The 27396-nt window shown below is 37.3% G+C and overlaps 1 protein-coding gene and 2 long non-coding RNA genes across 5 annotated transcripts; all 3 read left to right on the forward strand.

Annotated features, from left to right (window-relative positions):
• Positions 1-404: 404 nt before the first annotated feature.
• On the forward strand, positions 405-11315 carry LOC140008415 (uncharacterized). Of its 3 annotated transcripts, none has more exons than XR_011815803.1 (3): positions 489-2624; positions 7038-7343; positions 10884-11315. It is a non-coding gene; the product is annotated as an uncharacterized lncRNA (long non-coding RNA). The 3 variants fall into 3 exon arrangements; XR_011815801.1 differs by lacking the exon at positions 10884-11315 and adding an exon at positions 8693-9809; XR_011815799.1 differs by lacking the exon at positions 10884-11315 and having other exon boundaries at positions 405-2624; positions 7038-7492.
• Positions 11316-13187: 1872 nt separating this feature from the next.
• LOC113737115 (uncharacterized) lies at positions 13188-17071 on the forward strand. The gene is made up of 2 exons (XM_027264375.2): positions 13188-15318; positions 15369-17071. Exons 1-2 carry the CDS (start codon positions 13188-13190, stop codon positions 17069-17071), a joined length of 3834 nt encoding a protein of 1277 aa, XP_027120176.2.
• Positions 17072-20302: 3231 nt separating this feature from the next.
• LOC113708861 (uncharacterized) lies at positions 20303-21570 on the forward strand. The gene is made up of 3 exons (XR_003452552.2): positions 20303-20737; positions 21047-21115; positions 21207-21570. It is a non-coding gene; the product is annotated as an uncharacterized lncRNA (long non-coding RNA).
• Positions 21571-27396: the final 5826 nt, after the last annotated feature.

Genomic DNA, 27396 nt, shown 5'->3' on the forward strand with positions numbered 1-27396 from the left:
AGGCAAGTAAGGTCGTCTCCTCAGGAATTGAGGATATTTGTCTCTTTTGAATTCCAAAGTAGCACAGGGGATTTTTTTGCATAAAAGATGACAATTAAAGCTGTAGACACCAAATTTTGATTATTTTTAATTTCATTTTTTATCATTTATTATTTATTTATTTATTTATTTTTATTTTTATTTTTATTTTTATTTTTAATTTTTTTTATTGGGTTAGATTCATCATTTTCATTTTTGTAAAATGTTAAAAGTGGCATTAATTCTCTTAAATTTGGTTTGAAAATTGTTAATTTATTTTTAATTAATTTTTGAAGAAAAATGAAAATGAAAAAGAAAGGAAAAATGTGTGGATAGGTGGAAGTGTGAATGTTGGACAAGTGTACAGAATAATCATTAGACAAGTGTCTAAGGAATTATAGGACAAGTGTATAGAGGGGTAGGTGTCAAGGACACTTGGGGGGTTTAGGGAATTTTTGAAAAACAAAAAAGAAAAAAAGAAGAAACAAGCTACGGGGAGGAAACGGAAGGAGGATAGCAAAAAATGAAAAGGGGGAAAAAAAAGAAAAAGCTTCGGGAAGCAGAACAGAAAAAAGAAAATAGAGAGCCGCAAGCAGCTGCAAAGCCAAGAACTAAACAAAAAACAGAGCAACGGAAAAGAGGATGAAGAGAAAAGAATAGAGAGCAAAAATGGAGGGGGTTTCGTCTAAGAGCTGAAGAAAAACAGAACAAAAAACAGAGGAAGAAAGGGGCGCGGTAAAAAAGGAGACAGAGGAGGCTGGGGAAATACGGAGGGGAGGCAACTTAAAAACAGAGCAAAAAAAGGAGGAATCTGGGGGGGGAAGAGGCTTTGAGAGCTGCCGACTAGAACAAGCGAAAGGAAAAAACAAGGGAGTAGTCGGCTGGAAAAATGGAAACTGAGGGAAAGAAAGAAGAAAAACAGAGAGCCGGGAAGGGGGATCTGGAAAAACAAAAGGAAAATAGGAGGGGACTTAGAAAATTGAGGAAAAGGGAACACGAGGAGAGTTTTTGAAACAGAAACAGAGGAGGAAAGGAAAGATTACGGACGGAAGAGAGACCAGAGGAGGAAAAGTCCGAAGAGGTCTGCATCCGAGGAGCCAGGGAAAGAAGAGAGACATCAGAGCAAGGGGCGGCACAATGAGAGCCCACACCAACTGGGTTACGGCCGCCACCACTCGGCCCACTCCAATCGACCACACCGACAGAACCTATGACGTCCCTCGGCTGGAGGAGATGGAAAAACGCAGAAAGGGAAAAGAAAGCCAGGGAGAAAGAAACTGAAAACAGAGAAAGTGGATGGCGGAGGAACGGAATCCACCACTGCCGCCACTGGAATCCACCACCACTTCGTCTGAATCCAGCACTGCCACTTGCAGATCACCGTAAGTCATTCCTTTTATTTGCAATTCAGTTTTTCCCTCAAACGCAGGCCTTGAAAATTTTCAGAAAACATGTATGCCTTACCTTTGTGCCGTGCTATTTTTCTTGTTGAGTGTTCATGAATTTCAGAACATACATGCTTTGTGTATTGATTGAGTTAAATTGTTTGGTATTTCTGGTAATTTTGGGTGTTGATTTATGTCAAATTGAGCAAAAATCTAGTGCAGTTTCAATGCGTCTCACCTGTTCGTTAAAATGTCCGAACGAGAAGTTTGAATCGAAGAGAATAAGTCTTAGCCGTTTCTGTGCTGGATGATGTTTGTGTGTTTCTTGCCGTGTGACTTTGCTGGATTTTTGAAGCATCAGAAGTCGCCGAAACCTTTCCCTCTCATTTGCATCGAAGAAGAGAGCTTCTGCGATTCATGAATGAATGAATTGCTGAAAATTGCAATTTAACCCCTTAATTTTTGCCCAAATTCACTTTGACCCAAAATCTGGAAAATTAGACCTAATTTTGCCCTTTTAAGCTTATTCCTCTGTTTGCATATTTTATGTGATTTGTTGGATAGATTAATTCTGGGATTTGGATTATAATTATGGCCTAATAATTTTAGTTGATTTGCTAATCTTGTTAGGTTTGATATTATGATTTGGGTTGTGGGTAATAATAATTTGTTTGGATTTATGAAAGTGGGTTTAGTTTATTTTGTTTGGATTTTTGACTTGGGCTTAGGGGGGGTAAAGCCCACTCTTTTGTTGGGTTTGTTTTATTGATAAGTAGAGGCCAGCCCACATGTAGCCTCTGGGCTTTGCGGCAGGCTAAGGAGTCTTGGCCCAAACAAATAGAGAAAAGGGCCCAATGGCCTGTTAAGTCAAGTAGCCCAATGACGAAATTTCATTCCAGTCCCCTGACTTTTGGATATTTTTACTGTGGCCCTAGACATTTTCATTCCTTTCAATTGAGTCCCTGGTTTAATTGCAAATAGGCCCCCAAACTTTATTTTTCTTTAATTTTGATCCCAAAACTTTGTTCGTTTTTTGCAATTAAGTCCCTTCTTCTTTTGACTTCTTAAATGTGGGTTGTTGACATGATTTAATTGATTCAAATTCATGTTTATTTTTATCCTTTGTGATTATTTGCCAAATAAATTGGTGCCTTGACCTTTTCTTTTATTTTGGAGGATAAATAAGCGATTTCACTCCATTAGGGCTCCGACTCAAGGGAGGTATACCTTATCCCTTATTTCTTACTTTATTTGACTCTATGTGCCTTATGTGCCTTTACATGCTTGATTGTATGCCTCTTGGATTTTTTATTCATTTCATTTATTTATTTATTTATTTACTTTATGGGGTTTGTACATTTATTTTAGTTCAATTTGATTATTTGAAAGGCACTTGAATGCCAAATTTGTAATAGTTAGGTATTTATTTTAATTACTTAATTCATTTTCCCTTAGATTGTAATAGGGCCTCCCCAAGTGTAATAGTTAGGGGTTCCTTTACTTCATTTGCCTTGCGTGATTTGCATGCCTATGTGTTATGTGTTACTTGCTTTAATTAGGTTCTTGCATCTAGTCGAGCATGCTAAGTGTTATGTGCTATGTGTTTATAGGTGATTTGCATGTCTACTTGCTTTCCATAGCCATGAATGAATGTGATGGATGAATGTACGTCTCCACTAGTCCAACGCTAGTAGGAATTCATAGAATGGGCTAGTCCAACGTTAGACCCTTAGGGATTTCTCCCGTGAGTCCATACTTGCATGTTTCACTTCATTTCATGCATTTTCCTTAGTTTTTATCATTTGGCATGCTCCTCAAACCCCTTTTCCCCTCATTTTAGGTTTTTGCATCTCATGCTAGTTATAGGGTACATTTGCTTGAGAGTCCCCTTTCGATAAGGGAAACGAGCGAGTTTGGCTACAAAATAGCCCTAGCACGCTAGTTCTCCTTTCTAATCAAAGGGAAAATTGAAGTCACAAAGTTAGGACTCCCCGTTCCCGTCTTGATGCATTCCTATAGGATTCATGCATTTTACTCATTCGCTATCACATACACTTCTACTTTATATTCTATCCCTTTTTCCACAATTCTCACTTCACACTACTTTTGGACGTTTTTACTTAACTATTCACATTTTATACCATATCACTCGCACACATGCACTTTACGTTATTTTCACATTATCATTCTTTACTCACCTTACCTTGTAAATACATTTGCACGCCTCCACTTACATCCTATTATTTTTATTATTTTTTCACTTCACACAAACTCACATTTTCACATGGCATGCATTCCACTCATTTTTACGTCATTTAGAATTATGTGTGACCTCTCCAAAGGATCATTATTGGGCTTCACAATTAATGCGATTGGCACCACTCAACCTTTGAAGAGAAATTTTCCCTATGTCCCCTAGGTCTAGGGTTTGCATTCATGTAGCACATCCAAATGTAATAAATTCTTTGGTTAAAACAAGAAAATCTTTGATTAAATCACGCAACTAGCCTTGGCTAGGTCAAAGGGGTGCCTTGGATTGTATCCTTGCCTTCCCCTTCGTCAAATGTGACTCCCGAACCTTTTTCGTTGGTTTACGTAGACTAGGAGTCGTTTAAAAGGGGTTTTTTACTACTTTTTCCTATTTTTCTTTAAAAAATTTATTTTTAGGTGACTTGGTACACCTTAATTCATTACCAAGTGGCGACTCCGATTTTTTATTTCAAAAAACCCTTTTTAAATTATAATTTTGGGTCAAATCGTCGCATTCTCAAAACCCCATTGAGGCCCACTTTTCTTTTAAATCAAAATTCATTTTTCAACCAAAAATCGAATCAAAATACATTTTTTTAAACCATTTATTTATTTATCAAAAAATGGGGCGCGACAAAAGCAGTTCAACTAAAAATAAATAACTAACTAGAAATTAAATGTCAATTCACTAAAAACAGAGTAATAATAATTAAAGGTCTAGCCAAGAAATAACTTCAGCAATGGTTCACCTAATTGATCATCAATGCAAATGCAATTCCTATTATTTACTAATAAATAGGTTATAACTGTCAAACAAGCGATGACAGTCAACCCTTCCTTACTGTGTCGGTGATTAAGATACGTCCGTTAATCACTACTCTAATTGAGAAATAATCTTAGGTACGCCCATAAGATTTAATTTTCCAATTGCCTTACGTATTAGAGGAGCCCTATTCTAACCAAATAACACACTACTAGGGTTATTTTAGATTAACCTGCCTATTCCCCTAGCGCAAACCCAATCATGCCAGTTGTCACTATATCAGGGCAATTAAACAATTACGCATTTAATGCTCTAATTGACAGTAGATTACCAAATTAATTCGACACTCGGATCCAAGATAATCAATTAATTAAATAACCATGAACACTGCAATCGGAGAATATGCAAATACCAATAAATAAGAGGAAAAGATAAAATTAAATCGATCTGACAATTTTTAGATGAACCAAAGCCTCCGTTGTTTCTTGACAAGAAAAGGGAATTTAGTTCATCCCAAATAAGAAAAACCCATACAAAGCTGTAAAGAAAGTAGTGGCCATTGTCCTTCGATTGAGAAAGCTCAATACGTCCGAATATTCAAAAGATAGCGAAGCTACAAAGAATGATTTAGTCTTCCTATGGCCCCTATGGAGGAGAACTACTACCAAAAGCCAAGAAGGAAAAGTCAAAAGCTAAGCTAAAAAGTAGTGCCCTCTTGTTTCTAGCTATTCCTATCTAATGCCCCCTACTTTGCGGCTGCCCAGAGGAAGAAAAAAAAAAAAAAAGAGTCCAGCCTTGTTCCGTCTCTTCCTTATTCGGCAAGTACCAAAAGGGGAAAAGTTCCCCTTTTTCCAAAAATGTCCCTGGGATAAGGGCTGCTACTTGAACTCCTTTCCTGATGACTATCAAATTGGCACTTGTTATGGTATTTTCATTCTACTTCCTGTAATAAATGCAAATTTTCAAAAGTGAATAGAATCTAACAATTAATCCACATCAGGTCAGGTAATAAGGGAAATTAAAAATAAAATAAATGATAAAATTATAACCTATCAGCGATTCAAAAATGGTTTGGAGATTACATAATGATCAAGTTCAGTTTTCTGAATAGAATACACAACCTAATACGAGAAGCTACCCCATGTTTTACCCCTCGTTGGCTAAAACAAAAAAAGATAAAGAAAATGTAAGGGGGGGGGGGAGAATACATGGACCAATAAGCGACTCTACCCCAATGTATTCTCCCCTACATATTCTAGTGGTAGCTATGTAACTTCCATATCTTTTCCACAACTTTTATAGCTCATTTTTCAACTGGAATTTTGGTTGTGGCTGCTCAAAAAGGTCTAGCAGAGTGTGAAGAACCTTTTTATGTCATTTCGATGAAGACTTTTGCTCTTTCTAACTTCCATATATATATATATATATATATATATATATATATGCCTTGTATTGCAAGATAAATACAGAAGAGGAGAGCTTTTAGTTAGGTTTGGTAGAAGAAAAGAGCAAAAAGTGGGGTTTTTCTTGTAATAGAAACTATTTTTTACCTTGGACTTGGAGAAGAAAAGTTGCACGAGGATGTTGAATAGCTTGTTTCATCACTTGAATAAGATTTCTTCAACTTTTACTCTTTGTATCCTTGTTTTTCTTCATACTTAGTTTCATGAGTTTTATGTGGTTATTCATATTAGACTTCATGTCTAGATAAACTATTGGATTTTAGGGTGAAGATGAACTTGTACATTCATGATATGTGTCGGCTCTGGTTGATTTTGGCTATTTTGTGAACTTGTTAGTTCATATATTTGCACCTCATATTTGTAGTTGTTCGATCACCAACTACGAATCATTCAAACATGTGCTTGTGCATAGAAGTTGCCTTACATGTGTAGTTCAAGATATATAAATCCTAAATTATATGTTCACGTTAGCAGGAGATGGATTTAGATGGAATCAACTTATAATTTCATTGAGTATCATGAACTTGTACTAAATTAATCCATCATGTCAATAGGTGAAGGTTTAGCTTAAGTATATTTGTTTATTAGTGAAAATAATCTACAAATGATTTTGAAAGTTATTTCCTTAACAAGTCACAAGTTTAATAGCCTAAAATCAACTGAGTTAATCACTTATCTTGAGCTACAAGGGATTCATAACTCCAGAAATTTTTTTTTATTTGTTCAAATCTTGCTAGTCTACTACTTTAATAAGTTTAATTGGTAGTATTATTTTTACTTATATTTGTTATTATTTAGATAATAAAGCAAGTTTAAAAAGTTATAGTAATTATCCAATTCCTTGTGGGATCGACCTTGATTACCTTTACACTTGTCTTGACCTGTATACTTGCAAGAAAGTGAGGTAATTGGGTTTAATTAATTGAATAATTAAGAATTTTAACTTGAAAGCCTAAACAACATCAGGTTTTTGACGTCTTTACCAGGGAATCAGCTAATATTAAGGCAAAAACAAGTTTTATTAGTTTAAATTTATTTTAGTTTTAATTTTTGTAATTTTCTTTGTATATACAGTGCCAAGTTTCTAGTTGATATATATATATTATATATATATATAAGTTGTATTTTCACTTACTCTCTTGTTTTGGTGTTGTGTAGTGTATGGACCGGCTGCTCCAAGTTGTAGTACATTAGATCCTAAGATCGAGAGAACCACAAGCAATAAGAGAAAGAACAAGAAGCAATTCCAACGGAGGAAAGTGTAGCAGAAATATCAATTGAACTACCTTCTTTAGAACCAATGACAAAGGAATGTGCAAATAGGAATCAACAAAGCCTTGAGGGACTCCATATTGCCGAATACATCAAGAGCACAAACAAGTATTGCACGGCTGGCAGTTAAAGCAAACAACTTCGAGATTCAGCCCTCATTGACTCAAATGATCCAACAAGATCAATTTGGAGGTAATTCAATGAAAGATCCAAATACTCTCCTAGCCAATTTCTCAGAGATACATGATACAATCAAGCTAAATGGAGTAAGTGATGATACTATAAAGCTTAGGTTGTTCCCTTTATCTATGAGAGGCAAAGCTAAGGTATGGTTGAATTCACATGCACCAAATACTTTCACCACTTGAACCAATTTGTCCAAAACTTTTTTGAATAAATATTTCCCACTTGATAAAACTACTAAATTATGCATAGATATAACAAAGTTTCCTTAATAGGAATGTGAATCATTGTATAAGACTTGGAAGAGATACAAGGAGTTGCAATGGAGATGTCCATGTTAGGGACTTCCCCATTGGTTAATAATACAAACTTATCCTATCAAAACTCAAATTGATGCAGTTGCAGGTGGAGCTCTCATAAGAAAATTGGTGGAAGAATCTCAACAATTGATAAAAGAGATTGTTGCTAATAATTATCAATAGGCCAATGAGAGAGGTAACACAAGAAAACATGTAGGTATGTATGAATTGGATGCTTCTAACATGCTAAATGCAAAAATGGACGATGTGGTGAAAATGCTAAATAGACAAGGTGAGATTGGTTCTAGTTCTAATATTAGTGTAGCATGTTGTACTCTTTGTGGAGGAACTCAAAATGGTACTAATTATATTAACTTTGAACATGTACAATAAGTTAACAACATCAATCGTTCCATTTAAAACAACTCATATTCTAACACTTATGATCAAAGATGGAGGAATCATCCTAATTTAGGTAGAGAGACCAAGCGAATCAATAGAGACAGACCAATCCATTGGGATTCCAACCTAAGCAAGCACCAATTGAGACCAAACCTACCTGGGAGTTGGCCATTGAAAGATTAACTAACACAACTAATAGCAACATGGATAGATTAGTAAAGCCACCTCGAAGAGATTTGAGCAAGGGGAGGAAAAATTTGACTAATTTTTGAACATGCATAGGAATCTAGAAATCCAATTAGGTTAAATAACTAATGCCATAAACCCTAGAAACCAAGGAAAATTGCCAAGTAAAATCGAAATCAATCCTAGGGAGTATTGTAAAGCAATTACCTTTGGGAGTTGTAAACAATTAAATGGCCCTTCTAATGTTGAGCATGAGAAGAAGAAAATGAACATTTGAGTGACAGTCAAGGGGTAAGTGTGGGGGAGAAAGGTAAGAAGAAAGTTGTAGAAAATATAAAATTACCTCCTAAAACCGATTTACTTATACCCCTATGCTATTTCCTCAAAGGCTCAAGCAAAGTATATTCGACAAAGAGTTTGAAAATGTTGTAAAATTGTATAAAAAATTGCATATTAACCTTCCTTTTGCAGATGCTATTGCTCAAATTTCATTACAAGCCAAGTTTCTAAAAGAGAGCATGTTAAAGAAGAGGCGTCTAGAGGACCACGAGATTTTAACATTGATGGAGGAAAATAGTGCATTAAAAGATCCAGACAATTTTTCAATTCCTTGCACTATTGATAACATTATTTTTCTAATGCTTTCTGTGATTTGAGTGCAAGTGTTTCATTGATTCATTTGTATGTTGCTCAGAAGCTTGGATTAAGTAAACTTAAGCGGACTAGCATTTCTTTGGAATTAGCTGATACATCAATAAAATATCCTCTTTGAGTGCTTGAAAATGTATTAATAACAGTTAAGAATTTCATTATTCCTGCTGATTTTGTTTTGGACATGGAAAAAGATGTAAATATGCCAATTATACTTGGTAGATCTTTCTTAACTACCACCTGTGCTATAATTGATGTCAAATAAGGAAACCTTAAGTTTCAAGTAGGTGAAGATAATTTGCATGAACTTGAGAAATTTCCTTCATTTACTAACCACGTTTATTGCAATTGATGTGATTGAGAATCTAACTTGAGTTGTGAGTCAAATGAAACAAGATCCTGATCCTCTTGAATCTTGTTTGTTCGATGCTATTTTTAAGAAGATGAGAATTTGAACATTTTACAATTGGCCAATTTCGTGAACTCTAAAATGCCTTGTAAAAGAAGAAAGTATTATGACAATTTACGAAAGGAAAAATGACTACCACTACTATTTAGTGAGTAAGCTCCAATTCTTGAGCTTAAGCTATTGTTTGATCATCTCAAGCATGCACTTTTCAGTGAAAATAATACATTACTTATGATTATTAGTACTTTTCTTGACGATGTGCAGTTGGAGAAATTACTACAAGTTTTGAGAAAGCACAAACCGGAAATTGCTTTGACCATTTTCGATCTCAAGGGTATAAGCCCCACAATTTGCATGCATAGAATTTTTTTGCAGGAAGATATCAAACCTGCAGTTGAAACTCAAAGGTGTTTGAATCCAAATATGAAGGATGTTGTGAGAGTTGAGATCCTAAAATAGCTAGATGTGGGTATAATTTTTTCTATCTCCAATAGTGAATGGACTAGTCCAATTCATGTTGTGCCAAAAAAAGGCAAGATAATAGTTATTGTGAATGAAAATGGATCATTGTTGGTTGAAGAGTATGCATTGACCATAGAAAACTCAATGCAGCTACAAGAAAAGGTCACTTTCCCTTACCTTTTCTTGGTCAAATTTTGGAGCATTTGGCTGGTTATGAATTTTATTATTTTCTTAATGAATTTTTAGAGTATAACCAAATTGTCATCACTTAGGAGGATCAAGAGAAGACTACATTCTCTTGTCCTTATGGTATTCTTGCATTTAGGCAAATGCCATTTAACTTGTGTAATGCATCAGCGACTTTGCAAAGATGCATGACGGCCATTTTTCCCAACTATGTAGAGAAGATCATGGAGATTTTCATGGAAGATTTTTTAGTTTTTGGATCTTCTTATGATGATTATTTAAATAACCTAGAGAAAATTTTGCAAAGATGTGAAGATACTAACCTTGCCCTTAATTCGAAAAAATTATTTCATGATTAGAAAGGGAATTGTATTAGGTCATAAGATTTCCTCGAGGGGAATTGAGGTGGATAAACCTAAAATTGAATTAACTGAGAAAATACCTCCACCAACTAATGTTAAGGGTATTAGAAGATTTCTTGGGTATACAGGATTTTATCATCATTTTATTAAATATTTTTTCAAAATTGCTAAACCCTTATGTGGTTTATTGAGCAAAGATGCCATATTTAATTTTAATGATGATTGTTTGAATGCTTTCAACAGGTCAAAAAAGATGTTGACGTCTACTCCTATCATAACGTCACCGAATTGATCATTGCCATTTGAACTTATGTGTGATGTTAGCGATTATGCAATTGATGCAGTTCTTAGTCAATGAAAAGAAAGGAGATTGCATCTTATTTATTATGCTTGTAGGATTTTAAATGAAGTTCAAGTCAATTATGCCAAAATCGAGAAAGAATTATTGACGGCTATATTTGCACTTGAAAATTTTAGATCCTATCTAATTGATTCTAAAGTTACTGTTTAGGTTGACTAAGTAGCTCTCAAATACCTATTAAATAAGAAAGATGCAAAACCTAGACTTATTTATTCGGTTATTCTTTTGCAGGAATTTGACATTGAGATTAGAGACAAAAATGGATCTGAGAATGTGGTAGTCGATCACCTTTCTCTAATATCCCTTTCTATGATGTGGTTCCAATCAACGAGAATTTTTCAGATGAACAATTGCTAGCTATCAATGATTCACCATGATACACAGACTGTGAATTACATTGTAAGTGGTACAATCTCGAAAGGTTTGAGTCATCATCAAAGGAAGCGATTCTTTTACGTTGTGAAGCATTATTTTTAGGAGGAACCTTTGTTATACAAGTATTGTGTAGATGGGATGATTCGTAGATGTGTGCTGGAAGGTGAGGAACATATATAGTAATGTTTTCCATTGTCATAATTGTGAATCTGGAGGTCATTGTAGCACTTCTAAAATAATTGCAAAGGTATGGCAATCTGAATTTTATTGCCTACTTTGTACAAGGATGCTATTGTTAAAAGTTGTAATGAATCCCAAAGAACCAGTAACATCTCTAGAAAGCATTAAATGTCTTTACATGCGTTTCTTGAAATTGAATTAATTGATGTTTGGGCCATTGATTTCATTGGACTATATTGCCTGAGAGACTGTTGTTGTGCAGCTTAAGCTTAAGCAACAAAGTCAACTTCCCCAAACTTCTTGAAATCTTCCCATGCAAGTGATTTGAAGAGAGATAGCGGTGTAAAGCTGTGTAAAGTGGTGTAAAAAGAAAATATAACTTTCGGTGATCTTGAGGTTGATGGCAGGTCAAGCTGCCCTTCAGCCTCCGGCTGGAGGGCAATCCCTTCCTTCTCCCACATTCCAAAAGAAATCTTTTTCTGAACTCTTTGGTAATGCAGCTGCCCAGCCCATTTTGACTATCAATGCAGTGTCTTCGACTCATCGAGGGGAACCTGCGATTCTTTTTTCCCAAACTGATTTGACCACACTTGCTGCTCCATACAAATTTGCTTTGGTTGGTAAATTTTCTAAGGGTCGTCCATCTATGGAGGATCTCAGGAAATTCTTCTTTTCTCTTGATCTAAAAGAGGCTGCTAAGGTTGGTCTTTTAGACTCCAGACATGTAGTGATTAACTTGGGGAATGAGGTGGACTTTCATCGGATCTGGGCTAGAGGTATATGGTATGTTTATGGTGCCCCTATGCGTGTCTTTAAATGGTCTCCTGCTTTCCATGTGGACAAGGAGCCTTCGGTGGTTCCAGTTTGGTTTAAGTTACCAAAACTGCCGCTGCATTACTTTAACAAAGAATGCTTGTTCCAGATCGCGGGAATTTTGGGCAATCCTCTGTTTGTAGACTCTGCTACCATGGTGGCTTCAAGACCAAGTGTTGCAAGGGTGTGTGTAGAAGTAGATTTGCTAAAACCTCTTACTCCTAGGGTGTGGATTGGTAATGGTGATCATGAGGGCTTTTGGCAAGCTTTAATTCCGGAAAGCATGCCTAAATATTGTTCCCACTGTTTTAAGCAGGGACATATCCAAGAGGATTGTCATATGCTATATCCGGATCTTAAAATTCAGAGACCGTTAGCTACCAAAAAACAGGATGGTCATGCACGTTTTCAAACTATTTCTTCACCTGCCTTGGCCACAATAGGCAAACAGGATGATCATTCTGGGAGCAAACAGGATGATCAATCTGGGAAAGAGGTGCATCCAATAATTGTGCCGGCTACTACGGAGGAGGATGTGGGTGTGGTTGATAAGGAGGGGCCTTCAAAAAACACGAATCCTCTTGTAGAAGAAGCAAATTTTTGTACTGGGATTTTCACCGAACCTGCTGATACTCAGGCGGTGGTGTCTCAGCATGATCTTGATGGACTGGAAGATACTATAACGGTGGCTCCCACTGTTGATGGACTGGAACTTATGGATGGAAAGGAAAACCAGCAAACCAGTTCTTCGGAGCAGAATGCGCTTGTCATTGATATATCTCATTGTGGTGTGCTGGAGGATTTGCAGGCAAAACAATCATCTGCGGTTGCGGATATCTTTAATCTTGACCCGATCATTCAACAAGTCAGTGAAAAGCTCCAACATGAGGAAGGTTTACAGGTGGTTACGCATGGCAAACCGAAAGGTGTCAGGGCTAAATTTTCATCTGATCGTTCGTTGCGATCGAAAGCCAAGGTTTCCTCAAACTCTTCCTCTTCCTTGTCTCAATGATTAAGTTTATGTTTTGGAATATTAGGGGTGTTTCTCGCGCCCCAAATTTTCGAAGATTGAGGTATTTGGTAAAACACCATTCCATTCAGCTAGTAGCTATTTGTGAACCAAAAATTCAAGTTGCAGAGATCCATTCGATCAGGTTGAGACTTAATATGGACCATGCTATATTTAGCAGTACGGGTGATATTTGGATTTTTTTTAAAGCCTCTATTTCGTGTCGTAAAGTAGGAGAATCTAATCAACATTTGTCGTTACAAATTGATTCTGCATTATTTGCGGTCCCTATTATTTTTTCATTTGTGCACGCCAAGTGTACTGCCCTTCAACGAGTAGAATTATGGAATAGCCTTCTTGCGGATAAACCGACTCAGTCTGCCTGGTTTCTTGTGGGGGATTTTAATGTCATTGTCTCGGAGGAGGAGAAAAAGGGTGGGGTGCCGTTTACACCAGAGGAAGGTTGGGAATTTTTGAACTTTATGTCTCAAGCTGGAATTTTTGATGTGGGGTATTCAGGGTCTATTTTCACATGGTGCAACAATAGATATGGTCGGGCGCGTATTTGGAAGAGATTAGACAGGTTGCTTATGAATCAGGTTTCTTCCAACCTAGGCTTAAGTTTCGATGTACAACATTTGTGTAGAGACCCATCAGATCACGCTCCATTGTTATTGTCGGCTCATACAAAATTGGATAACAAACCAAAGCCTTTTCGTTTTTTGAATTTCTGGACATCCAAACCTGAACTGTTGGACGTGGTTAGGTGCAACTGGATTGGGAATTTTTCAGGCCCTCCATTAAAGGTCCTTGCAGCCAAGCTTCGGAATGTAAAGATGGCCTTACGAATGTGGTCGCGCGAGGTATTCGGTGACATCTTTGAAGCTGTAAAGGTGGCAGAACAACGTGCTCTCAATGCTGAGGTTAGTTATGATGCTGATCCGTCTCAGCCAAATTTAGTTGTATTACACGAAGCACAAGCCCAGCTAAGGCGTTCACATGCAACTGAGAATATGTTTTGGCAACAAAAATCTAGGATTAAGTGGTTAAAGGATGGCGATAGGAACTCCAAGTATTTTCATTCTGTGGTGGTGGAACGACAAAGTAGATCATTAATCCATCGCATCAAGTCGTCTGATGGGAAGTGGTTGGATAGCACATCTGATATTGAGGGAGAGGCTGAATCATTTTTTAAACGTTTGTTCACGGATGAATCATATGCTCAATCCTTTGAAACTCTTGAGGTTATTCCTAGATTAATCTCCTCACATGATAATGTGATGTTGGAGAAAATCCCTTCCAAGGAAGAAGTTAAGTTGGTGGTTTTTTCTATGGATGGTGATAGCGCGGCTGGTCCAGATGGTTTCTCCGGAAAGTTTTTTACCTTTGCATGGGACATTGTGGCTGAGGATGTATATGCGGCAGTTATTAGCTTTTTTTGTGGGGAGGTTTTGCCTAGAAGTATCTCCTCAACTTCAATAGTGTTGATTCCAAAGTCGCAATCTCCACAAGACTTTACACAATTTCGTCCTATAAGTTTGTGTAACTTTATCAACAAGGTGATCTCAAAGATTTTGTCGGATAGATTGTCCCGTCTCCTTCCTAAGATTATTTCTCCTCAGCAGAGTGGATTTGTTAGAGGAAGGCAAATTTCAGATAATTTTTTGCTGGCTCAAGAGCTGATCTCTGGAATTCGGCAGCCCAATCAGGGGGGGAATGTGGTTTTGAAGTTGGATATGGCCAAAGCTTACGACAGAGTCTCATGGATCTTTTTGTTGCAAGTACTTCGTCGCTTTGGTTTTAGTGAGCGGTGGATCGATATGATTTGGCGATTGATTTCTAATGTCTGGTTTTCGGTTCTTATTAATGGCTCCCCATGTGGTTTTTTCCAGTCAACTCGAGGCCTGCGGCAAGGAGATCCCATTTCGCCTGCTCTTTTTATTATTGGGGCAGAGGTTTTATCTAGATCGCTGAATTCTTTGGTAGGACAGAGAGGCTTCCTTCCCTTCAAGGTCCCTACTTCATGCCCTATTGTCACGCATCTAGCTTATGCGGATGACGTGATTATTTTTTGCAGTGGAGTTAAGCGTACTTTGAAGAAAGTTATGAGTGTTTTGGAGAACTATTGTTGTGTATCTGGTCAGCAACTTAATTCTCAAAAAAGTTGCTTTGTTGATCATGATGCTTTGACTTTACCTCGTAAACGTGTCATTTCACAAATCTCAGGTTTTCAAGCTAAGTCACTTCCTCTCTGTCTTGGAAGGAGAAGCTTTTGTCATCTGGAGGGAGGTTAGTGTTACTCAAAAATGTTATATCATCTTTGCCTATTCATGTCTTAGCTGCTACAACTCCTCCAAAGGGTGTTCTCCGCACCCTTGAGAAAGCATTTGCAAATTTTCTATGGGGCACAACTGATAAAGGGTCTCGGTATCATTGGATTGCATGGGATTCATTGTGTAAGCCGTATGCCGAAGGGGGTGTGGGAGTGAGGGCTTTGACTGATGTGTTTAATGCCTTTTCATTGAAGTTATGGTGGTCTTTAAGGCAACGTCAGTCTATTTGGGCAGAATTTATGTACAATAAATATTTACATAAATTGCATGCTTGCGAAGCGGAATTTCAGCCTTTACAATCGGTAACTTGGAAGAGATTGGTTACATATCAGTCTTTGGCAAATTCCCATATTCAATGGGTGTTGCAGAATGGCTTGATAAACTTCTGGCATGAGAATTGGACTGGTACAGGTCCTTTATGTCAGCAGATCGACATTTTTGGAGATCACACAGTGGCGGATTTTGTTTCAAATGGTCAATGGAACATTCCAATGCTTCGACAATGGCTCCCAGAAAACATTGTATCTACGATTCTACAAATCACTCCCCCGGATGTTGTTTCTAATCAACCTGATAGGATGGTGTGGGATTTAGAAATTTCTGGTTCATTTTCCTTTTCTTCAGCCTATAAGGTGGTCCGCACCGTTGCCAATACGTCAATCTTTTCATCTACCATTTGGGTGAAAGACTTGCCAGCAAAAATCTCATTCTTTATGATGAGAATGCTATCTTGGAGACTGCCGGTTCAGGATGTGTTGCAGCGCTTTGGTGTGTGCGGACCATCTCGTTGCGTTTGCTGCCAAAATCCTGGGTTTGATTCTATTGATCATGTTTTCTGTACAGGTGAAATCCCTCGCCGAGTTTGGCAATCGTTTCAGGTTGATATTGGCGAGTTTGTCACTCCTTCAACGGTAAAGCATGCAGTCATTCAATGGTGGTTGCTGCCAGCTAAAAACATTAAGCTTAAACTGGTTTATCAGCTGCTGCCATCGCTGATTTGCTGGCATCTTTGGAAAGCTAGGAATACTGCGGTTTGGGAAGGCAAGGTGTTGTCGGTCATGCAGATTCATACTTTTGTTCTTTCTGATCTCTATGACATTTTCCAATTACATTTTACAGACATTGGAGTTGGAAGGTACTCGTGGCCATGTTTTTACTCTTCACTGGTGAGTTGGAAAAAACCATTTAAATTCATCCTGGTTAGGTGGATCCCTCCAGTCTTGACGACATGTAAACTGAATACCGATGGTAGTTCTCTTGGTAATCCGGGAAGGAGTGGCGGTGGGGGGGTTTTGAGAAATAGCTCGGGGGTTTTTTTGTTGGGTTTTGCGTGTTATTGGGGTGTCATACCGAGTTTACATTCAGAGTTGAAGGCTTTGTTATTTGGAGTTAAGCTTTGTGTTATGCGAGGTTTCTTTTGCTTGCATTTGGAATCAGATTCGTCACTTCTTGTCCAAATGGTTAAGGGGATTAGTAGATGTCCATGGGGTTTGCAACGAGAGCTGGACCAATTGCTCACTTTTAGGCATTTCTTTCAAGCCGTCACACATTGTTATCGTCAAGCGAATTTGCCTGCAGACCGCTTATCTAAGGTTGGAACTGAGTTAAAGTCCAACATAGTGTATGAATCATGGTTGGAATTGCCACGATTGGTTCGTGGAGACCTCAAGTTGGATAGGTTAGGTTATCCTAATTTTCGGGTTTACTAATCATTTGGATTTCTGGAAAAAAAAAAAAAAAAAAAAAAAAAAAAAGAGATAGCTCTCCGAACCCAGTTGGTATTCTACCCGAAAGATTATTATTCGAGATCGCCAATGCTGTCAAAGTCAGATAGCCACTCCAATTCCAAGACAATGGACCAAAAAATTCATTATTGCTTAAATTAATGAATTCCACATCTGGATAGACTCCAAATTCTTCAGAGATACTTCCTGATAGTTGGTTGTCAGCGACATTGATAACTCGTAAACTAGAACAGTTTTCCAAGCTCTGTGGCATGGCACCCACAAAGTTATTTTCAGATACTACGAATCTTGTCAGAGATCTACCAATGCAAATATTTTGGAGTAAATGACCAGTAAGATAGTTTTGGTCCAGCGTTAGTATATTCAAATGTGTAAGATTGTTGAATCCATCTGGAAGAGCACCACTTAGCTGGTTTTGAAAAGTATGAATATGAGCTAGTAACTTCAATGTTCCCAATTCGGGAGGGATAGATCCATATAAGTTGTTTTGAGAAAGTTGCAACCAAATGAGATTTGTTAAATTTCCAATGGAGGAAGGAATATGTCCGGTAAGCTCATTTCCAAAGAGGTTTAAAAAAGTTAACATCTTCAAATTGCCAATTAAATTGGGAATGTTACCGGTTAGATTGTTTTTAAGAAATACAAGTTCTTCTAGAGACAAAAGGTGTCACTACAACAAAAATGGTCTTTTCTGACATATCTATAAGGACACTTGCTGGTTTGTGCCATTATAAAACTTCTATCATGACACTAGTTATCAACTCAATAATATATACTCTAATTTTTTTAAATTTTATTTGATATAAAAACAATAATGTACCTTTAGACTCCCTATTATGACACTTACGAAAATGTGAGATACACCAAAAAAATTAAAACACAAAACGACGTCGTTGGATTTTGGCGGAAGATTCCTTTGCCAAAACACTTAGTGAAATCTCAAAACTTCATTTTGCCTCCCAGTGAAATTTTGCTTCTTCTTTATCTCTCGCACAAAGTCTCTCTCTCGGCAAACTGTCTCTCAAAACTCTTGGCCAAAATTTTGCTTTCCCGCAGAGTTTTTCCTGTTGAATATCTCCGCAATCAAACTACCCTTGTTTTCCCATTGAAGGGATGTAATTGCATGATAAATTTTTGCCCTAAATTGATTTCTCTCGGTTGCCTAAATTTTTGCCCTCTGCCTCTCTCGGCCACTTTCCGCTCCTCTGCTCCCTACCTCCGCCGTCCCGTCGCCCCTACTCTTTCCCTCTCATCATCAGGTTTAGGTTCGTCAAAACCAGAAAATGGAACAACATGACATTGAAGAGGACGAGTTCGGATTCTCCAGAAATTATTTCTTAGCAAACGAATTAGGCAATTCTGGTAAGAAATCCAGCCGCTTGCTCGCAGATATCGATGTCGTCGATGAACAGGTTATACTCTGCAATTTTTCTATACGTAAATTTAGGTTGGTGGTTTCCTGCAAAAAGAGTTACATTTTTGGGCCTTTTCCTTACTGAATAATGCAGGAGCTAAGGGAAGCCCTCGTCCATCTCCCCAACATTTCTAATTTCCAAACTGGTGTCCGACGAAAATTAGGGCTCTGAGTCTGAGAGAGACCTTAGATTTGGGGCAGTTATTCTTTCTTCGATTTCAACAATCAGCAGCAAATGTCACCTTCTCCTGGACCCTACTCCGGCACCAGCACTCTTGCCTTGGTAAACCATCTACCTCCGCCAGCTTTAATTTCTCACAATTTCATTGATGTCTGATCTAATTTGGATTTTTTTCGTTTTCGTATAACTGGTGGCAGGTGGCTCGTGCTTCAGCCTTCACGTTTGGAGTCGTCTATGGAAATCTGAAGCTTAAGTATCTTAAGGTATTATTCTTTATTATTTTTCTATTTTTTGAAAATTTTTTGAAAATTTTCTTTTGTTTACTTTTGTCTGATTTTGAGTTCTTTTTAGGTAATTATTTTTTGTTAGTTGGTGATTTGGGTTTACATAGTCAGAAATGAACATGTATGGTGCATTTAGATTTGATATTTTTTGGGGAGTTTTACAGTCCCTTTAGGGTACTATATGGATGAGATTAAAGGATTGTAGCATTTTGTTGTTTTTTAAACTGAGTGTTAGAGGGTGGTTTTAGAGGATTAAGCCGTAGATTGATTAGGCTTTATAAATCATAGCTTGCTTTATTCGCTACCCGAATGTAGACTTGTATAATTTACTTTAGTACTTGGTAATCACTGGGAACTGATTCAGTTTGTTGAGTGTTATAAGAAGTACTGGTAGGCTTTGGCAGCATAGGGGTGTATTAATAATGAGTCGGACATGGATATTTGAGAGGTTTGAGTCATGGGGATTGTAGCTTTTGATGCATCTGTGATGTTGAATTGGTGATACAATCAGCACTAGTTTATCATGCTGTTGGATAGCAGTTAAAAGTTATCTTTTCGTGTGAGAGAGTATATAGACAAAATGCTGAAACTTTAATTTGTCTCCTTGTTGTGGTTGCCTTTGGTGAGGTTCTGACCTGATTTTGCATGATCCCTTAATCTGATTTCGAAGAAGTGCTTTGATCTGATGTACGAGTTTATAACTTTGAACTTGGACAACATCTATGGTTATGTTTGTGTGAAATAAGATTAAATTTTGCTAGCATATGATTCTTTAGCTTAAGGGATGCTTGGTATCGAACACTATTCTGGCTGATCATGCTGGTGCTTCTACCATCATTTTCATAAAAGAGAGAAATTTAAGAATCTCTTATGCCTCTGAGCTCCTGAATCTGTGCACTTTTGTGTCTGCATCCACACTCGTCCCTTTTGTCGTGACAAATGCCCCTTGTAGTTGGTCAAACATAATATATATTATCTGATGTTTAAAGGAGAATGATTAATCTGCTTAGTCATACTGTCTTTTGTTCAGTGCATTACTTGACAGTGTTGGTACTGTGATCACTACTGTATGTAATGTTGCCTGGACGACGAGCTTTAGTTTCAGCTTGTTGACAATATTGGCTGTTCAGGCACCAGTTAGTGATTGGGAGTACAATGCTACGCTCCCCAAAACTGCTTCAATGATTGATTTGGCTTAAAAAATAATGATGACTTGTTTAGCACTGACTTAAGTGAGGACCAGCTGAGGCAGAGACTTGGACACATGTCCCACACACCTTGTCAAGTAGGAAATTGCAGTACATAGTTATGTCCAATATCTATAATTTTTTCCATCACATTTGATAGACCAAAGGCTATATTTCTAGCATGACATGATTTCCAGTAGGTTGAATTGCTTGAACGCAAACTATTTCCTGGGGTGTTATTATATTATTATTGTTGCAATTTTTTTCCTATCATTTTCCAATCTCAAATGCTCAAGAATTGGAAAAAAAATTTCTGTTTCCCCAGATCACTGGATACACTTTTCTTCATCCCTTCAATTTCTCGGCTGTTTTCTCTTCTTCTGAAGGATTGGCACTAACCTCTACTAAAGCATAGCCAGACTGCTCCACCCAGAGATGGCTGAAGGAAGTGGAAATGAGGAGACAACTCTTGAGCATACATCAACATGGGCAGTGGTAGTTGTTTATTTCATCTTGATTGCTGTTTCCATACTTATTGAACATGGTCTTCATCTTCTGGCTAAGGTAAGTCATACATTTCTATTATGATTCTACTAATGTTTGAAGCACTAAATGTGAAATTGCTATCTATTTTGAATGAGTATCTGTTTCTATGAAAACTTTGGCCAAATATGCATATGACAATAGTTTCTAATGAAGTTACAAACGATGCTGAACCTCTGGCATTATACCAAGAAGGTGTTAATCAAGTTAACTGGTTACACTTCTAAGCCCTTGCCTGTGGGCAGAATTTGAGCTAGCTTTATTCATCTGTAGCAAGAACTAATTTTGCATGCCAGTGCCATGCATTGTTGACTAACCTGTCGCATTCAGTGTTTGGACAGGTGGGAGTATATTGGCGGCACTTGGTTCCTTTCAGTAAATGTGGTTTTCAAAATCTGAGTAAGCTTTTACATCCACTCTACCTTTCAATATTCAACTTTTTTTCTTTTTTTCTCCCCATTTTTAGTCTGTTTTATCTCTCGATTAATAGGTTTGAGGAACATGGAACTTCTTATGTTCAAAGAAAATGCCCGTAAAGTACTTTACTGGTGCAAACAATTATCACATTAGACAGAAATTCAAGGAGCTGACTTCACTTTGATTAGTTTGCTGACGGTATGGGTTGCTCGGTTTTAATATCCTGCTTTATAGGAGCCCAAACAATGTACTATATATATACTATACCTCTCACGGATCGTTGCTAATATTGTACAATTACGTTACCTGACTTTTAGCATTTCTTTCAACTTGTTAGGGATGAGAGTTTTTTTGTTTGTGCACAAGAAAGTCTTTCAAGTTATTGTAAATGAGAATCTTTCGGTACTTTATTAGGATTTTAGTACTTGCTTTGAGCACTTGTTTGCGATTTTAGTACTTGCTATATTTGTACTTGTTATCGACTTTTAATTCAATGAATTATATTTGAGTATCGACTTTTTCTTTTAAATTGCTATATGCATTCTGCTCTTTGGGATAATTTTACAAGTCCCTTGGGATTCTGGTTGATGGAATGTACAGCAGGGAGGACTAATTGCAGGTTGCTTCCATATAAAAAAAAATAGGGAAAAAACTCCTAGCAATTAAAAGTGTCAGCATAGCTTAGCTTCGAAAAACATTAATGACAAATGGGCATGTCGTCCAAAGCAGTGTAAATTCACATGGCTACGTGTCCTTAAAGCCATATATTAAGACAACTAAAGATGCCTTCATAAATTGGATATACTACTGATCCGCTACTGATGTTCTAATGCTATACGGACACTTTCGATTATCACAAAAAAAAGTTTTTGTTGGCAGAGGGAATGCTATAGCAGCATGGTTTTCCTGACACGTTTGAATGTTGCTAAAGATTTGAGGCTATCCCCACATTGGAAGGGACAACACTCGCCCTAGGTGTGAGGATAGATAAAATGTCAGGTTAGATTATCTATACTGACACTTTTAAATGCCGCTAAAGGCCATTTTTGTTGTAGTGTGTTGTTTATTTCAAAAATTTTGTCCTACATCGGAAAACTAATGGGACCTCTCAAGGTTTATAATGTTGGGCCTCTTATTGGGCTTGTGTCAATTTGGCAACAAGTGTGGGCTCGTGCGCATGTGGAGGCGGCTTGAGTTGGGCCATTTCAGTACAAATTGATGGATTTGCCCTCCCTTCCCCGTGCGCACGGCCATTAAATACGACTCAAAGTGATTTTGCTGCGAGCAAGAATAAAATTTTACTTTTATATTTTTACAAATCAAAGTTTGACTTTTTCCCCGAGAATCTCATCGGTTACAAGAGTTATGCCTGTTCCCAACGTTCTTTTCTATTATACGAGAAATTAGCCCACGTTTTGTTATGTTATCAGATGTTATCCTCTCCAACGTATACTTTCTAATGCCTATAAATAGTAACCATTCCCCTTTGAAAAATTTTTTACTTCTATATTTTTACAAATCAAAGTTTGACTCTTTCCCCGAGAATCTCATCGGTTACGAGAGTCGGTGCACGTTCACAATGTTCTTTTCTGTTATACGAGAAATTAGCCCACGTTGTGTTATGTTATCAGATGTTATCCTTTCTAATGTATACTTTCTGATGCCTATAAATAGTAACCATTCCCCTTTGAAAAATTACACCAATTCTTCCCCTGACAGTAGATACCTTCCTGTCTGCTTTCTTCTTCTACTTCTACTTCTTCTTCCTCCACTGCTGGATTTACATTACATTTGCTAGTTCTGATCTTTCTTGTTTATAATAGGAAGAAGGCTTATTTAATCTTGGGGAAACATTTCAACCTCCTGAAATAGTTTCTTAGGACAGTTCTATAAAGCATGACTCAAGCTACATTACATTAATTTTAGTTAACATTGTTTTGTAGCTATTTTCCAACAATCTAAGAAACTATGGCCTCCCCAATGTTAACACCTCACAACCGGCATCGACATCAGTTGCAATTGTATTATCTTTGGCTAAACCTTTTCCAGACGTCTTCGAAATTGAAGTTTTTGCCAATGAAAACTTCAAAAGGTGGCAAGAACGTGTGCACTCTCTACTCGACATTCATGGAGTGGCCTATGCACTGACAAAAACACAACCAACTACAACTATGGATGTCAAGACGCAAGAATCCTGACAATATGCTAATAAGATGCCACCAAACAAAAATTCGTCGTGGGAAAGTACAATCAATGGCAGATGACATAAGACAAAGAAATGAAGGTACAAATTATGAAGTACCAAATGCTGCTCAAGGATCTCAAAAATGAAGACATAATTTGCCTAAAAAATTTGCTGCTGGCATGCTAATTGAAAAGTTACTCGAATCATAGACTGTGATGGCCCCACCTCCCCCTAGGGTTTACCCTAGGATTTAGTGAGTCGCCTGCCCAACTCTCGCCAGGACTCATTCATGCTTAATTCGAGAAAAGAACTTACAACCATAAAAAAGAAATAAAACAACGATTTCAAACTTAGCATATACACTGATGCTCAAATCCAACTACAAGTCTCATACATGCCCAAATACATTAAAATGTTTACAATCCAAGTACAATCAATCCCTAGTCGGGTGCTAGTGCGAGAACAATTGCAAAATTCAAAAAAACTAGACCACACTAGTTTGTACAAGTCTCACGCCTCGCTCGTACCCTTGTAAGGAAAACAAATGGTGTGGAATGAGCTAAAAGCCCAGTGAGATTCCAAATAGCAAGTTGACCATTATTTAAAAGTACAAGTATCAATGTAGAAAAATAGCGAGCATAACAAGTTAATAAAAGTGAGCAATAACACTTCAAGTAGCAAATCTCAAAATGGGTGAGTTTAAAAGTTTTTCAAAAGAAACAATAACGCAATGAGTAACGATCATGTCAAAATATACGGATACAGATGGCTCTCAAGAGCCAAGTTCCGGTTGCTTCACCAGAGCTTGATCAAGTAGTAGTTGACACTCTGTCAACTTTCAAGTAAAGGAACCAGTCCAGTAGAGCACCACTTAGCTACAATCTCCGTTCACCAACCAAACCCCCTACTGGGTCCAAAATCCTCAATAAACACTGTTAGTAATACTCAAGTATACCAATTAGTCGAGAAAATAGCACTCCACTCGACAAAACTAATGACCCAGGGTTCGTTAGTGAATCGACCAAGCCCTTGCCGTCTCGACTCGACCAACTAGCCACAGGGTTTCTGGAATTCCAGACAAGATACAACTCATACGCATGTATATCAATTCAATTGAAATCATTGAACAAAAATATATCACATTAGAACAAGTGCGATAAAGTACACTCTTGCCCTATCAATCCACTCATATATCATGTAATCACATTGGTCAAGTATTAAACACAAATGTCAAATTCAATCAGGTATTCAGAAGCACTCACCAAAGATGTAGTGCCTTAACGGGTCACGGTCAGGTATTACTCCTTGTTGGGAGTCCAAATCTGCGATAAAACATCGTTGACGAGTTTTGAAAATCAACTAAGGTTCGAAACTTAAACGTTTCGTTTAACAAGAATCAAGTAATTGAAACTCATTTAGAGAATATTCGTAAAACTCTTGCTCGCTTTTCAAACTGTAAAACTTTGAAACAATTATACTTTTAAATACCGGAGCGTTAGGTGACAACTAATGTCTCCAATCATAACATGCTTGAGCGTTGGGTGATAGCCAACGACTCCACTCGTGAATACTTGAACACTTGGGGTCCTAAGTCTAGATCATGAATACTTGAATACTTGGGGCTCTAAACCTAACCCCATGGCTAGTTGGTCGAATCGAGCCAGTAAAGGGTTTGGTCGAGGAGATTGACGAACGGTGGGTACTTGTTTGGATTTCGGGTCCAATAGGGGGATGATCGATTGATGGAAATTAGCGATTAAGTGGTGATCTACGGACATTATAATTCCATGGTTGACGGGGTGTCAACAGATCCTGGACAAACTGCTGTGGAATCTGCTCCTGAGAGCAGATTATATTCTTTTACTTGAATGTGTTCCTTACTGTACCTTGATACATGATCTATCTGGATATTACATGCTTCCTGACATATGCGTTCATGTCATAATGTGACTCTATCATGTCTGATAGTTTGCTTGCATGTATTCTTGGAAACTTGCTGGACTTTTAGCTCATTCCATTAGTTTGTTTTCCTTACAGGGGGCGAGAACGTGAGAGTGGGAGTTAGAGAAGATGGAATCTTTGTCTAAATTTTATTAGTTGCTCGTGTGAGCACTTCTTAGCTCCATATCGGATTCGCTTAGTTTTACTTTGTATGCTTAGAGCCATGGCTATATTTAGGGATGATTTGGGCATATGATGTCCCTAATTGTACGTATCTAAGGTTGGGATTGCTATTGCTCTTGTTGTTGAGGTTATTGTTTTGTAAATTTTGTGGTGCGTGAATGAGTTCTAACGAAAGTTGGACAGACGGTCCGCCAAACCCTTGGGTACACCCTAGGGGGAGGTGTAGTGAATTTTTAGTAATTAAGTTAAAAGGGGTGAAGGAAGTTCCCACGATACTAAAGGAAAACGTAAAGTGATTAGTAAAGATGAACTTGCTATGAAGAATAAAGGTAAGAAGAAAAGAAAGAATGGACGCTTCAAGAAGAGATGCGTAGCTGCTAAGTGTGAAACCTGTAACAAAATTCATACTGGATTATGTTATTTGAAAACTGATGCATGTCTTAGATGTGGCCAACTTGGACATCAAGTGAGAAACTGCCCAAGACAAATGAATTTTGCGATGGTGAAGCCGCTGTAATAGTTAAAGTTAGCAATTAGTGATGTTTTGGTTGAAATAGTTGTATTTATTGGACTATGTGTTATGCAAACTTTATGTAGTAAGTTGTATCACCATCAGAAACAGTGAACTTGGTGCCTGATGGTTTAGTTAGTAACATTAAATGTCTATAGTTAAGCAGCATTGAATCTCTATTCATGAATTAATTATCATAATTTAGTCTTGAATTTAAGCGAGAATTCTTTATTTGTGGTTCGAAAGGAAGAAATTTTGGTTAGAAAGGGTGATTCGGGTCTAGTGATACAATAATAAAAATGAAAAGGGCCTTACGTTGTCGATGATTTGTCAATGCACAGTGTATGAGTTTAAGGGCTAGTAAGAGTAGTAACCAAGTTGCGTAATTATGGTTTCTTCTTATCAACGAGTCCTATGTTCCTCTCACCTTGCACATTTCAATACCTTCATTGATCTTTCTTAGCATGTTAATTTAACTATTACGTTATTAAGATTTTTCGTCTAGATAAGTTCGTGGTAGTGGCATGAGTGAGGGGAAGCTCTTGAGAAATAGAGAAAACCCTATACAAAACGAGTTCTGTGAGCAAATGTGAGAATTTCGAGGATGAAATTCTTTTAAGGGTCAGAGAGTATGAGGACCCGAAAATTATTTTATATTTTATTTTATTTCTTTGAATGCATTTTCTTTACTTTAATTTATTGCCTTAATTTTCTAGATATTTTTATATATAAGTCAAGTTTTTAAATCATTTTTCCTTGTATAAGTTAGTACATGTTAAGTTCATGATGCATTATAGAAGTGGGACCCACTAGTATGTTGCGTAATAAATTTAGTGAACAAAAATTGATAATTTATTAAAGGGTTTATGTGATTAGCAGTGGTAAGAGTGGATTAGAGGAAAACAATATGGATTAGTCAGATAAGACATAGGAAAGACAAGAAGATAAGCTTGAAACTCTACGGCAACACTTGTCGGCAATCCAAGGCACCTTTGACTAAAACTAGTTTTAGTCTTCATCTTGGAAAAAAAATTGACCAAAAATTTCATTCCCTTTCTTACCTCTTGGCCGACTCCTTGGAAAAGAAAAGGAGAGAAAATAAACTCCATTTCCAACCTAGAAATTCTTGCTTGAATCTTGAGATTTCACCATAAGCTTGCAATCCAATCCATAGGAAGTAACTTTAAAGAAAGAGGAAGACCTTGGGTGGAGGAATTTGGGGGAAAAAGGAAGTTTTGGTTGCTCTTCTTCATAGGATTAAAGGTAATCATGGCTTGAAACCATTTCTTCTCTTTTAACTTGCATTTGAGTGAATTTAAGGCTTGATTTTTGGTGGATTCTATGAAAAATTTCATAGTTTGTGTAGTGGTTTGGAGATTCTATAGTATTTATGCCCTCTCTAACATTTTCCTTTACATTACACGGATTTTTCTCTTTAGGCTT

The sequence above is a fragment of the Coffea arabica genome, chromosome 1c (genome assembly GCF_036785885.1).
Source record: "Coffea arabica cultivar ET-39 chromosome 1c, Coffea Arabica ET-39 HiFi, whole genome shotgun sequence".
NCBI classification, from domain to species: domain Eukaryota; kingdom Viridiplantae; phylum Streptophyta; class Magnoliopsida; order Gentianales; family Rubiaceae; genus Coffea; species Coffea arabica.